Genomic DNA, 20,398 nt, shown 5'->3' with positions numbered 1-20,398 from the left:
CACAAATACTTTGTCATAGTTTAGAAAAATTAATAGTTTTGGATACTAGTTTCTTCTGAGTTGCAATAAATGCCACTCAAGCATGTAAAATATGTTCTAGTTCTATTTTTGATATGTATTCCATGTACCAGAGGACAGATGAAAGATGCGGTATCTGAGTACAACTGTAAAGTAACACCGCAGTGCGAACATGATGGGTGGCTGTAATGTTTGGGTCTTAATGTAACCCTGCTGTGGAGTTCATTGTATGAAAAGGGTACTCATACAGAATTATGAAAGCCGGAGATCAGCACTGGTCTCTCAGTCTTGTCTGTACTTGTTGTTTTGGATGGTTGTCTGATTTTTGTGACATCCTGAGGGTCGATTTTGCTGGATGAGAATTGCCAGTGGATGTTAGAATGTCGTATGTTACAAAGATAGCCTAAGACTAAAATTTTCAAATGTTGTTACCAAAAGCTAGTATTTTAAATTGAAAGGGCAAAAGGTTACAGGTGAGAATTGATCTCATGAACAAGAAGTTTCTTTCTGGTTATAACTAAAGTAAACATTTAAAATAATTATGATTTTGCTATTTCTTACTTGCATTAAAATGCTTTCAGGCTCCATGCACGTGTTGCAGTGCTGGTTGCATTCATTACTGATTTCACTCCAGCTGCCTGTGCCTCTGTGTCTTCCACACTGGATTATTCTGCTGGCTGCTTCTTTGGGCTTCATGTTTCACCGCCTGCAGAACGGTTATCCAAAAAGCGCTTGTTCCTGTGGCATTTCAGGCTGCTAAGGTTTCTGCCAGTGGCTTGAATATAAGCTATGTGAGGCACTTTTGTGATGTATACATGAAAAACAAGTGTGCCACCTTCCTTATCTCCACTTTCAGAGTGTAATCTAGGCTACGGCTTTGCTTGGTAAATTCTAACCATTCTGGTAGTTTAAAAACTGCTCTGTTTCATTTCTTTGTCTTGGGAACTGAGAGGCTTAAGTTTGAGTGCTCCAAACTTTCTAGGTGCCCTGCAGCACTAGATGAAATTACACCCAAATGCCGTGGTTAGAAACAAACTTGGATGTCAACTTTCCTTCCTCCTCTTCCTCTTTGTGGATGAGTCTGCTTTCCCAACACAAGGCAGTGGGTCAGCTGGATCCGGCCTGTGAAGTGCCAGTTGGACCACTTTGCTTAACACAGCTGTTCCCAGATTTGTCTCTGGAGGTGGGGCACTGCCAGTTTTAGTGTGTTTGTGTGTTAAGTGGAACAAAGCAATCATCCTAATTGCTGCAGTTAGTAATGCTGTCATATAGTGGAAAGGCTCATCTGAAAAGTGAAGTTTTGCCGTTTCCTAGCAACAGCAAGCTGCTGAATTTGCCTGGTCTTTTCAGGAAAGTTATTTAACAGCTGACTTTCCTTATCCAAGAGTGCTGCTTCTGCTCAGCTAATAAATAGTTAAAATTACTTCTTCAGCACGCGCAGTATTCACATTCACACAGAGGATGACACAGGGAAGGATGTGAAATTGCTTTCCAGAGCAAGGTTTGACACACAGCAAGGAAGAAATGCAAACGAAGGGTCTGGCATTCCACTTTCTGTTTGCTGTTCTGATAATATTTGCTTTTGTAAGGGGCCCAGCTGGGAGGCTTCTTTCCTTGCCTTCCATTTTTGGTAGGTGTGGGGAGCAGAACTGGTACGTTTTGGTGTGCCTTTCTCACCTATATGTTATTTTGTAACATAAAACCGCTGGGAGATGAAGGTAAAGTTGAATCCATAAAGGAGTAAAAGGCAAATTGCAACCCCTCTCTGAGAACACAAATTGGATGTGTTGCCTGTTATTGATAAAACAACCTTAAAAAAAAAGTGGCCTGAATTTGCCACTTTACAACAGTCCTTTTGTTTGCCTGTGCAAATAGGCAAATGATGGGTGAGCATATTTCAGAATTTTTGCCATCTGATGCCCAGGTTTTCAGAATTTCTAAAGCACTTAACAAATCCATTAGAGCTGTCAAAAGTGAGATATTTTAAAGTTTAGATTTTGCTTCATTTTATAATCAGAGTGGGTGTGGATGGATAATACACCAGAATCAATGTCTAATTCTAATTTTCTCTGTTGTCTTCCCAAGGTAATCATCCTTTTAAAAAAGTGAGTTAAAAATTATTTGGTCAATATTAAAGATGTCATCTTTCTCCAATTTGTGATTGGAGTCATTAATAAAACTCAAAAATCTGACTGTTTTTTCTTCTGTGCTTACCATACGTGAACAGAAAGAAATGGTTTTTTTTCCCAAATTAAGACGAAGATTCATACCTAATTTCATTCTTAAATTTCCTGTCCTTTGAGTTCTCAATTCCTTCAGCCTGTGAACTAATTGCCCTTTCCAAAGGAAGTGCCCTCACTGTATCAGAAAGTTTCAGACCTCCCATGTGTATGCTTGCATTTCCTTTTCTGAAGTAGGAAGTAGGCTGAAACTTTTTGTCAGACTACAGCCACAACTGAAATCTTGTGCAAAAGTTGATTGCAGTTTATAAGAGCAATCTTCCTCCTTAAAGGTGCTTTGTAAACAGTTTCTAAACTATTAAAGTTAATTTTAACAGAAGTATTTATACAGAAGTGCAGCACTTGGTTTTAATCTACAAGAAGTTAAGCCTACTCTGAAAGATATGAAATGGTTTTTAAAATGCTATTTAATGTGATTATAATATATATTGCAGGATAAATCATTACTGCCTTGATGGTTTTTATTTTTGTGATAAATTCTGGCCCTATAGTATACCAGTGAAGTTAGCAAAGTTCATGCCGTAATATTGCAAACTTGAAGAGGCTGAATTGAAATATTCTTGGTTTCAACCCGAGATTGCTAAATTTAGAAAAAAGTTGCATGTTTACGTCTCAAGAGACTTTTCTAAGGCAACTTCTGGTTATATTTACTCTGTCACTGTGATTGGAACAAATTTTTTTTCTTTTTTTTAAAGAAAAGTAAGCAGATTGTTACAGAATAGCATGATTTTAGAGCAGTGAGATTTTGATAAAACTCGATGCATTGTGAGGGCCATAATAGCATCATGGATGTTGACAATGGTTTCACAGTAAAATTATCTTGTGCTTAGGATCTACTGGAAGGTACTGAGAATTTGTGGATATAACAAACTGTGCTGAAAAGCTACCTTAACAGTTCTGTTACTTGTTACTACTATGCTTTATTAACTGGAGCTATTCCATTTCCCAGTTTCTGGGAGTACAGGGTATATTAAAGTTTGAGAGTATTGTGCCTTTTGTTTTAGCTTAAGTGAAAGCTGCAAAGGGTTCCTAGTTTTCAAATATACTTCACATTTTACAGTAATTGTTTCCCTTTTTCTTTAGAAGCAGTGTTTATCTGAAGAATAACTTTGATAACTTCCTCCACTGGATTTAATGGATAATACATTTGTTTATTTACTGTGTGTCAAGGACGCTGATGCAAATAGCCAATGATCCGAAGCAATAGTAACCTGAAGGTTCATAATTTACCAGCATGCTAGTTGCAAGGTGCAGAGTTCTGCATTTTGCTCCAGTAAGGTTTCTGTTGTCATGTTAAAGTTTTTTTTTAAATCTGTTATGTATAGATAGGTTCCAAATGCTGAAAAATAATGAATCGATAATAATGGACTAAGATTCTTACTCTCCGTACAGGTAAGACTGATGGAAGTGAGTCTTAGATTAGAAGTCAAAAGCAGCACAGACTTTTTCTGGCTCTCTTCATTAGGCCTCCTAGATTCCATTTAATTTTCAGCACATTTCAGGCTATGAACATGAGCCAGCAGCTCATGTTCAGCCAGCCGTCAACCAACACCCCAAGGTCCTTTTCTGCTGGGCAACTTTCCAGCCACTCAATCCCAAGCCTGCAGTGTTGCATGGGGTTGTTGTGACTGAAGTGCAGGACCTGGCACTTGGCCTTGTTAAACCTCATACAGTTGGCCTTGCCCCTTGGATCTAGCCTGTCCAGATCCCTCTGCAGAGCCTTCCTAGCCTCAAGCAGATTGAGACTTCCACCCAGCTTGGTGTCATCTGCAAACTTATTGAAGTTGCTTTCAATCCCCTCATCCAGATAATTGATAAAGATATTAAACAAGACAGGCCCCAAAACTGAGCTGTGGGGAACACAACTCATGACCAGCTAGCTGGATTTAACTCCATTCACCACCACTCTCTGCGCTTGGCCATTCAGCCAGTTCTTTATCCAGTGAAGAGTACACCCATCCAAACCATGGGCAGCCAGTTTCTGCAGGAGGATGCTCTGAGGCACAGTGTCAAAGGCCTTACGAAAGTCCAGGTAGACAACATCCACAGCCTTTCCCTCATCCACTAGGTGGGTCACCTGGTCATAGAAGGAAATCAGGTTGGTCAAGCAGGACCTGCCTTCCATGAACCCATGCTGGCTGGGCCTGAAGCCCTGGTTGTCTTTCACATGCCCAGTGAGCGCACTCAGGATGAACTGCTCCTTAATCTTGCCTGGCACTGAGGTCAGGCTGACAGGCCTCTAGTTCCCGGGATCCTCCTTCCAGCCCTTCCTGTAGATGGGTGTTACATTGGTGATCCTCCAGTCATCTGTGACCTCCTCTGTTAGCCAGGAGGCATTGTTGCTAGCAATGCCATAAATCATACAACAGTTACGTGAAGACTTATGATTTGCTTAGATCATTAAACTATATGATGCTTTCAGGTGCATTCCAGGTAGAGAAAGAAGTCCTCTGGTTTTAACCTGTGTCATAATGTTTTTGCTGTTGAATTATTTATTAGTTTCTTAGTCTCCTGTTTTACTACAGGTAGTGATCTCTCATCTCAATTTCAGTTGTCATGGTTATTTATCTCTACCCTGTCTGGTCTCTTAAGACAAGCTAGTGTTAAAATATGTGAACTGTAGTATAAGAAATTACTTATGTGCCATCCACTGCAACAATGAGGAGACCTAATCATGATTGTACTAGTAATGTTGATGAATTACTTTAATGCACTAAAAAATATACACACAGTGTAATTGTTTTACAATGGAAACAAAAGCTTAGACAAATCAACTGCAATCAGATACTTAATAAAGTGAGATCAGTTTTTGGGTTCATGACAACACAGACCTATTTTCAGGATGAAAATGCGCAACTGTGAGAGAACAAAAAGTTGAAAAGATCTTTTATGCTTAAGAAATGAGGGAGGACATGTTTTTATGGGTATGTTCTTTTGAATGTAAGTTGCTGCTGCAGAGGCGAAGCAAGGAGTTTAAATATTCTGTTCCAGAATCATCCAAAATTTGCCACGTGCAACATTAAGCACATCCCCACCCCTCTGCACTCTCTAGTGGATGCCTTGTAAAGATCTTTGTACTTCACTTGGAAGCCTGTCTTTACAGAGGGGCTGTACCTTCCCCTGCTCTCTTTCCTTCTGAACACAGGAAACCATATCCATTTATATACCTATGTGAAATGTTTCATTATTACATAGAATTCCTCATTCATTAAAAGATTCAATCAAAGTTGGCGTTAGCTCTTGCATCACACTTGTGTGTAATGGAGTAGGTTGAACTTAAATTTGGAAGGAGAAGCCCAGAAGTATGTTTGGCTGAACAGGCTTTCCTGATACAGAGGATGGGAGTTGAGGACGAAGTGTGATTGACTTATGTTTCTGTTCATAAATCAAGCTTTGCAAAGCAGATACTAATGTTGTAGTATTTGGTTTTATGTATCTCAGGAAGTTTAAGGGAATTCTTATCTCTTTCTTATCACCCATACTAAATATGTGGTTGAAGTGCAGGGCCCTGTGTCTGTGTTTCAAGAAGATCTTAGCATAAATCATAAGAAAAATACAGGACAGCTGAAACAGAAATATTTGTGGTGTCACATATTAGCATTGTTCATTGAACAATTCACAAAACTGCCTACACCAAGAGAGATGTAACCCTGAAAACAGTAGTATTGGGGAGCATGCTTAGACCCAGTGATCAGTGACACTGAACACCATACTCTCAGCACCCCGTGCACTGAATATGTCCTAGGGATCCGCTTCTTTAATATGCATTTATCGTTGGTCATCTGTTCTCCACCCTAATTTTCATTCATTTCCTGGGCCCACTGGACTTGAGCTACATTTCATTAGCACAGTAGTAAAGCTGGTTTGTAAGCAGGTCTCTCTCCTCCCTGCTGCAAGCCTGTTGCTGTTCCTGCTGGAAGGGGGCTTGAAGAGCTCCCTGGGAATGCAGCTTCTGATCACTGCTCTAGTCCACAGCCACTAGCACTTCTGACACTCTGCTTCTCTCCACTCTCATTTGCTTCTGTGTCATCCCTTGATTCCCATGACTAGAATTGAAGCGTTCAATTATCTTCCTGGGACTTCTTTTCACTTGCATGCATGTTTTTGTGATACCGTTTTCATCTCCTCTGCTAGTCTTCAGTTTGTTTTATTTTTATTTTATTTTACCTTACTTACGACTGTGTTCTAGAGGTGTGAATAAACAAAAAAACCTGTTCTCGTAAATCCTCTTTTATCAGTGTGAATGAATATGTGATGAATAATTACCGTTTTTAATGCAGATGTTTACTTATGTTCTTATGTCGTTTTAATGTGTCTCCAATGCTACTTACATTGTTACCTAGCAGCAGTCAATAGCAGACAAATTTCGGCTGTGGACTACTACATGTGGCAATGAACTGTGTGTAGCCTTGTTTCAACAAACTCTGTTACAGATCATTGCTCACATTGTGTTGTAAAATGCAGTATCTGTGCGCTACATGAATGCATTGTCTAAATTATCTTACCAGGATAGCGATTTTGATTTCACAGCACTCTAGTTCCACAAAAAACAGTTTATGCAAGCACTGAAAAAAGTCCATGCTCTTAGACTTAATTTTTTTTTCCTAAATGGTATTTGATTCTAGGTCTTCTTGTTAGTTTGTCCTAGCTTTTGTTTTAATGATAATTTATGTTTTCAAAAGTGAATTCATGATATTGAGGTAATCTAGATTTGGATGTGTGTATGGAGCTGGGGTTTACTGCTTCAAGCCCACTCATTTTGTGTGACTCTACCGTGTGCAGTGTACTAAGAAGTTTGTCCATGCTATAGAAAACTGGCTAAACAGGAACTGGAAAGACCATCAGCAGATGGTGCAGAATTTGAGATTCCATAGGAATAAGGGGATTTTCTCCTGTTGCCATTTTGTGTTGGGGGTTTTGGTTTTTCAGTGGGGTGTTTTGCTCTAGAATGGTGATGTTTTGTTCTTAAGGCAGGTCATTGTCTTTGGACTCAGAACATTTGTTGTGCTTTAACAGGGATTCTGTTGGTAACCAGAGGGACTGGTTGACCCCAGTGTGGTGTGTTAGCATAGCCTGATGGAATCGTACAGGAGTTCATTCATTGCAGGCTGTTCCAAGAACTTACATACTAAGTATGGGGTATTGATTCTTGTGATGTGTAACTTTGGTGAAGCCCAGGTAAACTGGCTGCTGTGTTTGGATCTTATACATCAGACCTGCTTTTAGATTTCTTGTTTACTAGCAGATCACCCTTCTCTGTCATTCCCTGTAGGTACAGACGCTGTCTGTTACCCTTTCAGAGACGTAGGATTTACTGCCCAGCTGCACTGAGTCTCTGGAATCTGTTTTAAACCTCAGACTTCCCTGTGGTTTCAATGCCAAGGCTCTAGTCTTATGAATACTTTGGATTGAAGTTCGTCCATCTGTCCCATAGCAGTGAAAGCAGACAGACATATAGATACAGACCTTTAAAAAGCTTTAAACCAAAATTTTCTTTGGTACTGTAGAAGATACAAGGATCAAGAAAAAAAAAAACAGTCTAAGTGTCCTCCAGTTACCTTTTCTCTCTGTATTGGCCTTTAAGCTTCTATGAGGACCAAATGGTGAACTCAGAATCTTTTGCCTGTATCTCAGATGTTCTGCACAATATAGTGTATTTCTCTTTAGCTCTCTATATGGGTCATCTTCCACTGGTATTAATTTTGTTACATCTGTTTCTGACTGGAATACCACTCAAGCAGTGGAAGTCTTGCTCTGGCTACTTCTGGTTGAATCCCCTCATTCCTGCACCGGTCCATCTTGAACATCTTGCCTGTAGCTTGTAAAAGTCAGCTTTCACAGTCATTTCTTTTTCTACTGTTTAGGAATTTCCTGTTCGCCAAATCTCAGTCTCTTAAGACAAACTTGGTCTAACAGTTTTCTCTGATTTTCTGTTACATTATTGCTTTTAGAGGTTCCACCTGAAGGTTTGAAGCCTGCTGTTCTATTGCACGTTCAGGCTGTCAGACCTAGTTCAGAGAGCAAATGCAGAACTGCTTCTTCACCCGAGGTATTCCCGATGCAGCAATTTCAAAACATCAAGCAGAATTCTTGAATTCTACCTCCCACTAACTGTAACACTGCAATAATTTCCTGAGTAGGTTCTTATCTTTTATATGCACGGTAAAATTTACTTGTGCCATGAGAAAATGACCCTTACTGGAATATATTTATTTTGTCTGTTCAACTATATGTGTAATTTCAGGATTTATTTTCAATCCCATGTAAGAATAAAACTGTTTTTAAGATGATTATTTTTTTAGCTCTTTTTCCCCTCCCTTTCTCATTTCAGATGTTGCAGTTGTGGACATGAGCGATATTTCCAAGCAACCGTCACTGTTTTACCACCTTGGCGTGCGTGAAAGCTTTGACATGGCTAATAATGTTATACTCTACCATGACACTGATGCTGACACTGCTCAGTCTCTCAAAGTAAGGTTCTCACTTCAAAATCTGCTTCGATTCAGAAATATATTTGAATACCTGATCTTTCAAACATTTTTTTTTTTCTGAAACTTACACTGAATGTGATTTCCTGATAGCTACATAACAAAATCATGCTAAGAAAAACAGCAGATAGCAAAAGTAGTGATGATTAGAATAGTATAAAAGCTTGTTCATAAGAAAAGATCCATAGTATGGTACTGATTTTTCTTCAGATGTTTAGACTTGGAAGTAAGCATGCAGGTCTGATTTTTTGCTTCCGCTTCCTCCTTTAACTAGAGTGTATGTAAAAAAATGTTGTGGCCTGTATAACGACACTTGAACAAGGGCTGTATTGGAACCTACTCCTACTATTGAAGCACTTCTGTCAGGTGACATTTGGGTCTCCTAGGTGCCAAGTAGACTACAGGAGTCTCCTTGTTATTGCTGTTTGAAGATAAAAAAAGAGATCCTTACTAAATCTTTCTATAGTTCTGTTGTTCATTTTTATAGTAGGATAATACATGCTAGACACAGAAGTCCTGAAATTGCTGTTCCGTGTGCAAGTCATGTTGTGGATGTTTCTGTCTTTCTCAGTGCAGGTTCTCTTTGTTTTTGAACACATTTAGACTTTCATTCTCTGTATCATTACCTACTACTGTTTTTAATATAATCTATTTTCTTGCTACCTTCACTGACAGTAGTGTTCATGCTCTGTCTTTTTTTGCTTATTTTGAGTTATTGCCCCTTACTACTTTATATTTTTCACACCACCTATGTCCAAAAATCCTTTATGGGATTCTACAACCTCTGTTGATCCTATAAGAATATGAAGTTTAATCTTAATTTTTTATGACCCTCCTTGTCTTTTCCCAGAAAAGCTCTGTTCTGTCACACCTTCTCTTTTCTCTTTTCTGCTGTCAATGTCATCAATTTTACTCTGATGTGTCTAGTATTCCATACTTCGTTTCTTCAGGTGGTGGTCCGCATCCACATTCACATTCCATGTGACCTGGAGTCACAAGAACTTGGAGTTGGAGCCTCTCACAGTCTTTGCTCAAAGAGGTTATCCATGCAGATATGCGCTAAGGCATACTTCCGGGCCCTCCATTCCTCTAGCTAATCTGGGTGGGCAGGCATACAACTTTTCATCCTGCATAGGTAATATACCTCACTGCAAAGAGATCTTTCATGTTTATTTTTCATTAACACATTTTTATCTTTCTTTTATGCTGTCACTCAGATGTTCTGATCAACTTGGTTCTTCTGAGGATGTGCCAAAGTTTGGGAAGCATGGGTTAGTCATCTTCTATTTGTCTCTACCCAGTGAGGACCTCTGTGGATGGTTTTTCTTGTGCTGAGTACATATGCGAGCACTTGCTCCATAACTGGAGTGCTGAATGACCTCAAGGGTTACATCCATCCGTGGGCTGGATCTTCAGTTTGATTCTTGTCATAACTTGCAAGTCTTTGCAGAGTCAGTTCTGGGGCTTTTTTCCTAAGGATGTAAATAAACCTCAAGGGCAAGTCTGGGGACCCGGGAACACTGGAGTGTGACTTCGCTACTTAAGGCTAGAAAAGCTCTTATCTGCCTTCAACTCTTTTCTGCTAGGAACTCTTTTCAGTGTCACTGATCTCTTCCTCATCTCCCAGTTGTTTACGTAATCTCCTTGGCCTGCATAGGCCCCTAGCACATCTTATTATGGGATCAGAAGGCTTAATTTAAGTTGCTGGAACCAAGTAGAAGAGATCCTCTGGATCCAGTGCTAAAGTAGTTTAAGCAGGGCACTGGGACATGGTTCAGTCCTACCCTGATGTCCTGGATACGTCTTCTGCAATTGAGCCTCAGTTTAGTGTTGGATACCATACAAACATGTAAATACAACTTTCTTAGGAATACTTCAGAAGGCAACTAGGGATTGTTCTCAGGGTCTTTCAGTGAAGAACATGACACATTACATGGTGTAGGTCCTTGATAGTTCTCAGGAGAGCTCATGTCTCCCTGCAGAGAAAGATCCTTGTCTGGAGTAGATAAATCTGTACTGGAGACACTTGCTTAGCTAAGCAGACATTATTTTTCAGATGTCTAAGCCTCCCTTACTTTTGTTCTGGGGTATTCTATTTGGCTTAAGGAGTTTCTTATTCTGTTTAGATTTTTGTACCTTGGTATGTATTTTTTTACCATCTGCTGATGTTTCTTTATTCCTAGGTTTATAACAAATTTGGTCAGGTTTTTTCCCTTCAGGAATTTATTACTTTACTTGTATCTAGGTTGCTGTGCATGCCTCTTAAGAGCGATGACCCTATGTGTTATAAAGGCAGTATTCATGAACGCTATAACTTCTTCTGGGAAGTTCTGTGAAGTTCAGGCAACCTGACTTTATACAGCTTATTTCACAGAATGATAGGGGTTGGAAGGGACCTCTGGGGAACATCTAGTTCAACCGCCCTGCCAAAGCAGGGTCACCTAGAGCAGGCTGCACAGGACCTCGTCCAGGAGGGTCTTGAATAACTCCAGAGAAGCAGAATCCACAGCCTCTCTGGGCAGCCTGTTCCAGTGCTCCGTCACCCTCAGAGGGAAGAAGTTCTTCCTCATGTTCAGATGGAACTTGCTGTGCTTCAGTTTGTGCCCATTGCCCCTTGTCCTGTCACTGGGCACCACTGAAAAGAGTCTGGCCGCATCCTCTTGACACCCACCCTTGAGATATTTATAAGATCCTCTCTCAGCCTTCTCTTCTTCAGGCTGAACAAGCACAGCCCCCTCAGCCTTTCCTCATAGGAGAGATGCTCCATTCCCCTCATCATCCTCGTAGCCCTCTGCTGGACTCTCTTCAGTAGCTCCTCATCCTGCTTGAACTGGGGAGCCCAGAACTGGACACAGTACTCCAGATGGGGCCTCCCTAGGGCAGAGGGGAAGGAGAACCTCCCTCGGCCTGCTGGCCTCACTCTTCTTAATGCACCCCAGGAGATCATTGGCCTTCTTGGTAGCCAGGGCACACTGCTGGCTCATGGTTAACTTGTCATCCACCAGGACACCGAGGTCCTTCTCTGCCAAGCTGCTCTCCAGCAGGTCCTCCCTGAGCCTGTACTGGTGCATGAGGTTGTTCCTCCCCAGGTGCAGGACCCTGCACTTGCCCTTGTTGAACATCAGGTTCCTCTGTGCCCAACTCTCCAGTCTGTCCAGGTCTCGCTGAATGGCAGCACAGCCTTCCGATGTATCTACCACTCCTCCCCGTTTTGTGTCATCAGCAAACTTGCTGAGGGTGCACTCTAACTCTTCATCCAGGTCATTGCTGAAGAAGTTGAACAAGACTGGGCCAAGTACTGACCCTTAAGGGGCACCACTAGTTACAGGCCTCCAACTAGACTCTGCGCTGCTGATGAAAACCCTCTGAGTTCTGCCATTCAGCCAGTTCTCAATCCACCTCACTGTCCTCTCATCTACCCACGCTTCCTGAGCTTCCCTAGGAGGATGTTATGGGAGACAGTGTCAAAAGCCTTGATGAAGTCGAGGTAGACAACATCCACTGCTCTCCCCTCATCTACCCAGCCAGTCATGCCATCATAGAAGTCTATCAGATTGGTGAAGCATGATTTCCCCTTGGTGAATCCATGCTGACTACTCCTGATAAGCTTCTTTTCCTCAACTTGTTTAGAGATGACATCCAGAATGGCCCATCATCCTTCCTGGGATGGAGGTGAGGCTGACCGGCCTGTAGTTCCCTGGGTCCTCCTTCTCTTCTTGCCCTTTTTGAAGATTGGAGTGACACTGGCTTTCCCCCAGTCCTCGGGCGCCTCTCCTGTCCTCCAGGACCTTTCAAAGATGATGGAGAGTGGCTCAGCAATGATGTCCACCAGCTCCCTCACTACTCGTGGGTGCATTCCATCGGGGCCTATGGATTTCTGGGTCTCCACATTGTTTAAATGATCTCTCACACAGTCCTCCTCAACCAAGGGAAGGTCATCCTTTCTGTAGGCTTCCTCTCTTACCTCCAGGGATTAGAATTCCTGAGGGCTGGCCTTAGCAGTGAAGACTGAGCCAAAGAAGGCATTCAGTAACTCTGCTTTGTCTGCATCCTCGGTCACCAGGGCACCCACCTCATCCAGCAGCGGCCCCACATTATCCCTAGTCTTCTGTTTGCTGCTGATGTACTTGAAGAAGTTTTTCTTGTTGTCCTTGACATCCCTTGCCAGATTTAATTCCAGGTGGACCTTAGCCTTCATCGTTGCATCCCTGCACGCTTTGACAACATCCCTGTACTCCTCGCAAGTGGCCTGTGCCTCTTTCCACATTCCGTAGACCTTTCTCTTCCATTTGAGTTCCGCTAGAAGCTCCTTGCTCATCCATGTAGATCTCCTGCCTCCTTTGCTTGATTGCTTACTCATGGGGATGCACCAATCCTGAGCATGGAGGAAGTGATGCTTGAATAGTAACCAGCTGTCTTGGACCCCCCCTACCTTCTAGAGCCTTCACCCATGAGCTTCTTCCAAGTAGGTCCTTGAAGACATATTTCTTAGGAGCCATCCTGAAATTCTCCTAAGAGTTGTTTCTTCAGTTTTGCCAGTGTTCTTTCCGAAATAGCCTAGTTCCAAGTGTATAAAAAATATATATAAATGGGATTTCAAGAGGGTTGTATTTGCGGAACTAAACCTCTTAGATGGTCCCTGATATTTTGTCTGCTGTTGAGGAAAAGGGTGCATGAGCACAGTAATTTCTATGCAGTGGTTGTCGAAGTGGATTTCAGGCTGTCAGATCTGAAGTTGCTCAAGCAGAACCATCTTAAATTGTCAGAGCATGTACAATTAATTTATATCAACAACCTTGCTTAGAAACAAGTCTATGTCTAACATGTAGCGTGGCTTACCTGGAGATCTTTTTAGTTCACCAAGCAGTGTTCATTGGACATGTAAACCATCACTAGAAGGAAGAGGAGTGAGTTACCAGCACCTGTAAATCTTTGAGGTCTGGTTTACATGCCCGTTAGTTTATCATCTGCCTCATAGTTTCAATATCTCTCTTTAGATTTTGAGGTGAGAAGAATTAGGGTGTAGAAGGAGTATGTTTGTCTGTGCCCATTCAGGTAGGAAAGGGGCCTAGGTTATCTTAAGGATACTCTTTCAGAGAAAAAACAATCTCCAGCTCTGAGTGCTTTTGTCTCACAAATGCCCAGAGCGTAACTGGGTATGTGGAGTGCCCAGCCTGAGAAACTCCAGTTACCAGCAGGTACAACTTTCTTCATCTTCTGAGCACTTCCTTAAACAGAGTTCTTCTTTGAATCATAGATTTTTTCCTAACCTGAACTACTAAGATTTTTCTTGGTGTTGTTCTGTCCCTTTACTTGGAACTTGCTCTGGCAGGAAATACGGATTATGCTGTGAAGACTTCTGTATATGGGTATGTATATATATATAGGTTTACAATGTTTTTTTTTAAATAACATTTTCCAGTAAAAATGAATAAACATTTTTATTATCTTTTTTTTTTCCAGGATATGGTATCTCAGAAAAACACAGTAAGTATTAAATTCATATTCATTTTAAAAGACCAAATGAGGATGCTACATTCGAAGCAAGTCTAGTAGCAAAGCTGCCAAACATATATATGCTGTATAAGATTGAAGGAAGTCTGTTTTACCTATATACAATTCAAACTAGTGGAAATCTTGTTGACTTCTTTTCCAAAGTAAATGTAGATTAAAAAATTACTCTTTCTTTAGAAGTTCCTTTTTAAGTTTTAGAAAAGTGCCAACAGATATATGTTATATATTTGGGCTGATAGATCAAAATGTAAACTCAGAAATTCAGAGTCTCTTTCTCCTTTTATCACTTTCACTCACTTGTGCTAATGTATATGTGTGTATGATACCTTAATAGGGCTTATTCTTGTATCTCAGACAGCTTTGGTTACTGTATACCCATCCTCTTCCTCACAAATGCACAGGTTTTACTTAGGAATGCAAAAGCTTATTTCCCAAAGTAAAAATATTCTTACCTTTAATGCAAGTAAAACCGAACAGGGAGGTAAGCCTGAACCAAGATACAATTTAGTGGTTGTTTTAGAGTTATTACAGTATGCCATGATATCTTAGTTATATATTTTGTCATACTTCACATCATGTCAGTGGTTATTTTTATAAAATGCTCTACACTGTTATTTTGAGGGCTATTGCACTTGCAAAAATCTTAAACTTCCATTTACTCGTTTCTGTTTCCCCTCATTCACCATAGACTTTTATTTTCTTCTGAAGAATATAGAGCAGGACTAAAATAATAAAATGTTCTTAGAGTTTGCTAATAATTTAAAATAGAACTGGAAGAGATAAAGCATTAGTCACAGCAGTTTATTTTGAGCTGCTGTTTACACTTGGCCACAGCTCTGCATGTAGGCTAAAGATAGATCAGGTTGAACACATGAGTAAAACCAGGTTATTTTCATGTCTGTCTTGGTGATCTTTGAACTAGTTTCACCTGTAGGATGTGAACTGTATTTACTGGTGAAGGGAGGCCTCAGAGTGAGGCAGATTTGCTTGTGAATGCTACTATCCATCTTTTGGCTGCAGCTGGTAGGTGATCAAAATGCCACAAGCATGTGTTCAGTGTGTCCTGTGTGGTGATTTTCTTTTGTGTGTTACAAGTAAGCCTTGAAGAAAATGGATGTTTTCCTTGTAAGAAAAACATTATGCTAATTCAGCATCAAGGAGGAGGAGGCAAGAGTGAGGAAACTGGACATACAGCTGAAAACAATGCATAGAAAAAAGATCAGCAATTCATCTGGGATTTCGCCTGAGTACAGCTGATCCAACAGTGAAAATTACACAGCAAACATGCTGTGGTGGTATGAGTCTGAGAGATTTAATAGCTTACTATCTGAAAAAAGAATGTAAGATTGGGAGAACTTCATTCCTTCCTTCTACCATCCAGGAATAAATTTTTCAGAGATAAGATGAAGAATGTGATTCAGTTCTGTGTGACTCCCCCAAACACACAATTAAAATTCTGTATTGACAATTTATTGCATACTTAGGTTCAAAAGGAAAGAATTATTGGCTATGGGAGTTCAGTTCCCAAGACAGAATTGTCCTGGCATGAAATTCCAGGGTAAGATTCTGTGTCCCATCAGGTTTCCTACTGTAGACCTCCTCTGAGCTTTGAGGACTGTCTTCTTCTAATTTTACTTATGGTATATGCACAGCTTCCTAGTTTCTGTCAAAATTATCACTGATAAAATAAACTGCAAACATACTGTCTTGCAGAACAGTTTGCTTCCTGTGTCATTATGGAAAAATCAAGGTTTCAGAGCACCATGGATGGTACTGGACTGTAGGGTACAGGAGAATATATTTATCTGTGGAAAATGGGTTTGTGGTTTGAAGTTTCTTTAGATGTCAGATAACCATTTGTTTACTGGAGAAATGAAATTTCAAGGATTTTTGAAAACAAAGAATGTTTAAAAAAGATTTTCCCCCAAACCAATGTAATAGACAAAATCCATGGGAAGGTTGTTCTATTTTTGTTGCTGTCCTTGAACACTTTTATTTCAATAAGCAAATTTCCTCTCCCTCTAAAGAATTTTAAGGAATGGTGCATTAAAAAAGTCCAAGATGGAGTGAAGGAAAGCGTGCACAAGGGGCTTTTTAAAAACTACTGGAGTCAGGAAGAAAAATGTATAGTCCTTCTGCCAATAAGGCAATTGCCAATAGTTCTAGCACTGGTTGCACATAGTTTGACATACATACTTTGATCCTTTCGGTTTGTTTGAATGTGGCACTGAGAATACAAACCAGAACTTCCCACTCTGGAAAAATTATTGTGGCAAGTACAGAATATAAAGAGAAAGACTTAATAGTTATTTTTTCTTTAGTTGATGCTGTGCCTGAAGAAATATGAGTAACCCTGTTAATTGCTTTTGGGGAAGGTATTTAAAGGAAAGTAAGCTGGCTATTAAACCAAAAGGTTTATTGTAGTATACTTAGGCCTATGGGCCTGATGAAGTATTTTCAGAGATTAAAATGTGGTTTTTTTTCATTAAATCCTGTAGCAGAGGATAATGTCTGGGCTATGGAGGACCCATTAGTAAAAATTCTCCTTGATCTAAAGGAAATAGGATTGCAATTTATCCTTGCCACAAGAAATTTCTATGTTGAGAAATCACTTTTTATTGTAATTGGCAGAAAATCTCCTCGGAGATTCAGCAGCTGTATAAATTAGACTATATCTACTGTTTCAAGGCAATGAAGATTTCAGAAAACTAAATAGAAAGATTTTGGCACTTGGACTGATATTCTCAAATTTAGTGGCCCAAATAGATTGAAATGAGATCCAAGACTCTAATGTGTCATTACATTATATGAATTTAATGATCTGAAGAAGTAGTATTGCAGAGTAGCTTTACATTTTTTATTTTCTGATTATTTTTACAATATATGTGTAAGTATGATATGATCATTCAATGATATATTTCTAAAAAAGCCTGAGGCAGCAGAAATATTTAAAGAGCCTGCAAAAGGACACAGAATGAAAGAGCAATAAGAATGTCTTAAATGCAGACAATAATTGTGCCTTTTGGGGCAAAAATAGTACAAAGGCAATGGGTAAGTCAGTAAATATTACTTTTAATGTTTCTAATAATGAAATATGCCACTGTTACTACTGATATAATGAAAACTAAGACTTTTAAAATTTATTTATGAAAGTTAGTTTTTATGGAAATGTCACTGTCTCAAGAGATGTATGTTTGTAGTGCTTGGATTATAGTTAACTAATCAGCTAATGAATCTGATAGGTTCATAACGTAAGACTTGAAAGCATGTTAATGGTGACACAGGGAGATGTATAGATAAATAAAATGTAGATAGAGAAATCTTATATTCTGGGTGGCAAAGTATTGCACTGTTTTCTTGGCCTTGTAAATATGGACTTGCTATAAATATTCATATTCTTTTTCTGTTGTTCCTTTCTTTAATAATTTCTCTATTCATGTGTCATGTCTGTCTCTCTGATTCTTATGCTGTTTTGTGGTGGTGTTTTCCTCTTTGTTGTTTTATATCAATTTGGAGTAGGTTGCCAACCACAAAGCTTTTCTTCGGGTTCAAGTACCTCCTGAATACCACAGTGGTAATCTGATAGGCAAAGTATGTATTGCTTTAAATCTGCTTTCTGTTGAACAAATGTGCCATCTTATTACTATGTTTCTAGGCATTTTTGTGTAAGGATACTGTAAGACTAGTGCTTGGCAGGGTCTTTCATTCAAAGTGATTGTAATCTTGGAGTACTCATTCCTTGCAAGCTAGATCCCAAGCATTTAGAATGGTTGACTTGTGATAATGCCTCTTCACAGTCTTTACATAAAAATACTGCATATATTCAACTTTAGAAAAAGAAGTATTTTTTAAAAGTTTAGAATATCTTAGTTACCTTTGTCACAAGACAGATAGGAATGTGATGTCACAAGAAAACTACTGTGAAAACTAATTCTTAAGACAACAGTGGATTAAACTTCCTGAATGCTCAAAAGTTTGTGACTTCTTTGAGTGAATGCAGTTCATTTTCTGTTATCCTATGTGTTTTCCTTCTAACTGCTCTGTAAGGTAGGGTAAGCACTCCTAGTACTCTTGACGCTCGAGTAAGTGGCGAAATGAACTGCATGACTCGAGTAAGATAACTGAGCTATTAGCTGTGCAGGCATAATTCTCTTCCTAAAAATGCAGAGATTTTACTCAACATTATTTATCTGGAAGAAAAAAAAAAATGCCTTTTAATCCTAGTGTGGCATCTCTGTCACAAAGTGACAGTTGTACTGGAATAACTGTATCAGTACAATTAAAAAAACTGTTTCTGTTATTAAGGTCAAAAGTTTACTTTGAACAACATTAGCAAAGCGTTTAGAGGAGTTTTTTAGGACTAAAAGTGCTCTACATTTGGCCTGTCCTGCCTGGAACCTGGCAAAATGGCCTATGTGGGCCTAACTCTTTCAGCCCTTCAGCTAAGGCATGGCTCTGTGCTTAATTCCTTTAACCATTTTCCCCTGAAGAACAGGTCCCTCTCTCAATTTACCTGCAGTTACTTCCTAAACTTTTGGCTTTTTTTGTGGTAGATTTTAAAGTGTGATTGAATAGTAAACTTTCATTGCTAGCATAACAGACATACATTATTTACTGGAAGATGAGCTACTGAGAGCCTTGTTTTTTCCAGTCTGCTTGTTTTTTTTGTAATTTTTAACTTAAAAAATTCTCAGAATAAGACAATAAAAGAAGCTTAACGACTAATTCTGAAATAAACCAACTCAGCATACAGTCTTTATAAGCTATGAAGTTATAATTCTATTACCATGGGTTGCCCAGAGAGGTAGTGGAGGCCCCATCCCTGGAAACATTCAAGACCAGGTTGGACAGGGCTCTGAGCAACCTGATCTAGTGGTGTCCCTGCTCGCTGCAGGGGGGTTGGACTGGATGACCTCTAGGGGTCCCTTCCAACCCAAAACTTTCTATGATTCTATGATTAAAGAAGTAATAATTTGTAGGTTATGTACATTTGGAGCTAGAATTGCTATATATATTACTCCATACATAACCTGTGCCGTTTATTCATTATCTCAAAAAAGCAGTAGCTGATGTATGACAGGACAATAATTTTCACAATGTTTAGCTTGTGGTGTCAGAGACTGGCATCCTGAGTAGACAATCTGGAGAAGCAAGAATGATATTTTCATCCATCTTTAGCCCTCAATAGTGTGAAGAAAGTAGATGTACAGAACTGTTTTTTTACGTAATGAAGATAAGCAAGACTCTTAGAAAGCCCACAGACTCTATATGAAAGGGCTTTATATTATATGTAAATATTGGACAGAAGAAGCTGGAAAATTGGAGCTGGTTACTTTTCAGACAAGGTGACATGCTCAAATATGTGCAGGGTTCCTGACTTCTGCACACAAAAATGTGGATAAAATGGATAAAAATGTGATTTTAATTGCATAGATTTAGCTGTCCAAAAAGAGGAAAGAAATCTAAGTCAAATAGATGAGATGTTGGCTGAATAAGATCAACACAGTGCTTCATACATCATTTTTTTTTTTCTGAAAATTGCTGTGCTTTTTCAATACATAATTGCAGCCCTCTGTGTCACAAGATAAATCATATTTTCAAATTGGATTTTTTTTTTTCCATTGCAGGAAGAGCTAATTCACTGTTACAGGTTTAAAATAGAGTTTATACACAAGCAACTTCGCATTGCACTGAACTCAGTGTTTGTTTGAGTAAACCTGAGATTAAATAGTTTTAACATACTGGTGATTTGGGTTGTGAGTTTTCTGACTTTTTTAGTAGGAAGTAAAGATAACATTGCAACAGATAATTGTATTGTTACAACAGACATACTGTACTGTAGGGTTTATGAGGAAGGAATGTGGTTTGATCTTTATCTGTTAGAAACAATTTAAAATTCTAAATCCTTACAGACGCATATCAGTAACAGGATGTCACTGATACAGGTGTTTTTCCATCTGTATTTTTAGTAACTGCTCTACATTCTTACTTCTGGTGAACAGGTATTTCTCTTGTCTAGTTTATTAATGAATATAAAAATGTGTCATCTTCATATCCATGCTTTCCATCATCTCGGAATTCTCCCATTGTTCAAAGTGACTATAAGCTTTACTGCAGGCTTAGATGATATGAAAAAAT

General features: G+C 39.4%; 1 protein-coding gene across 3 annotated transcripts in view; it reads left to right on the top strand.

The window, feature by feature from the left end:
• The window catches only part of MAP3K15 (mitogen-activated protein kinase kinase kinase 15), a 97,558-nt gene that overhangs the window by 21,101 nt on the left and 56,059 nt on the right, over positions 1-20,398 (top strand). For 2 of the 3 annotated variants that reach the window (XM_075429118.1, XM_075429133.1), the window contains 3 exons: positions 8,590-8,729; positions 14,210-14,233; positions 17,780-17,851. In XM_075429118.1, the coding sequence (XP_075285233.1) occupies positions 8,590-8,729; positions 14,210-14,233; positions 17,780-17,851 (236 nt within the window). The remainder of the gene's footprint in view (positions 1-8,589; positions 8,730-14,209; positions 14,234-17,779; positions 17,852-20,398) is intronic. The other variant, XM_075429124.1, reaches the window with a different exon arrangement.

The sequence above is a fragment of the Opisthocomus hoazin genome, chromosome 1 (assembly GCF_030867145.1).
Source record: "Opisthocomus hoazin isolate bOpiHoa1 chromosome 1, bOpiHoa1.hap1, whole genome shotgun sequence".
NCBI classification, from domain to species: Eukaryota; Metazoa; Chordata; class Aves; order Opisthocomiformes; family Opisthocomidae; genus Opisthocomus; species Opisthocomus hoazin.
This window is presented reverse-complemented; position numbering and strand designations above follow the sequence as displayed.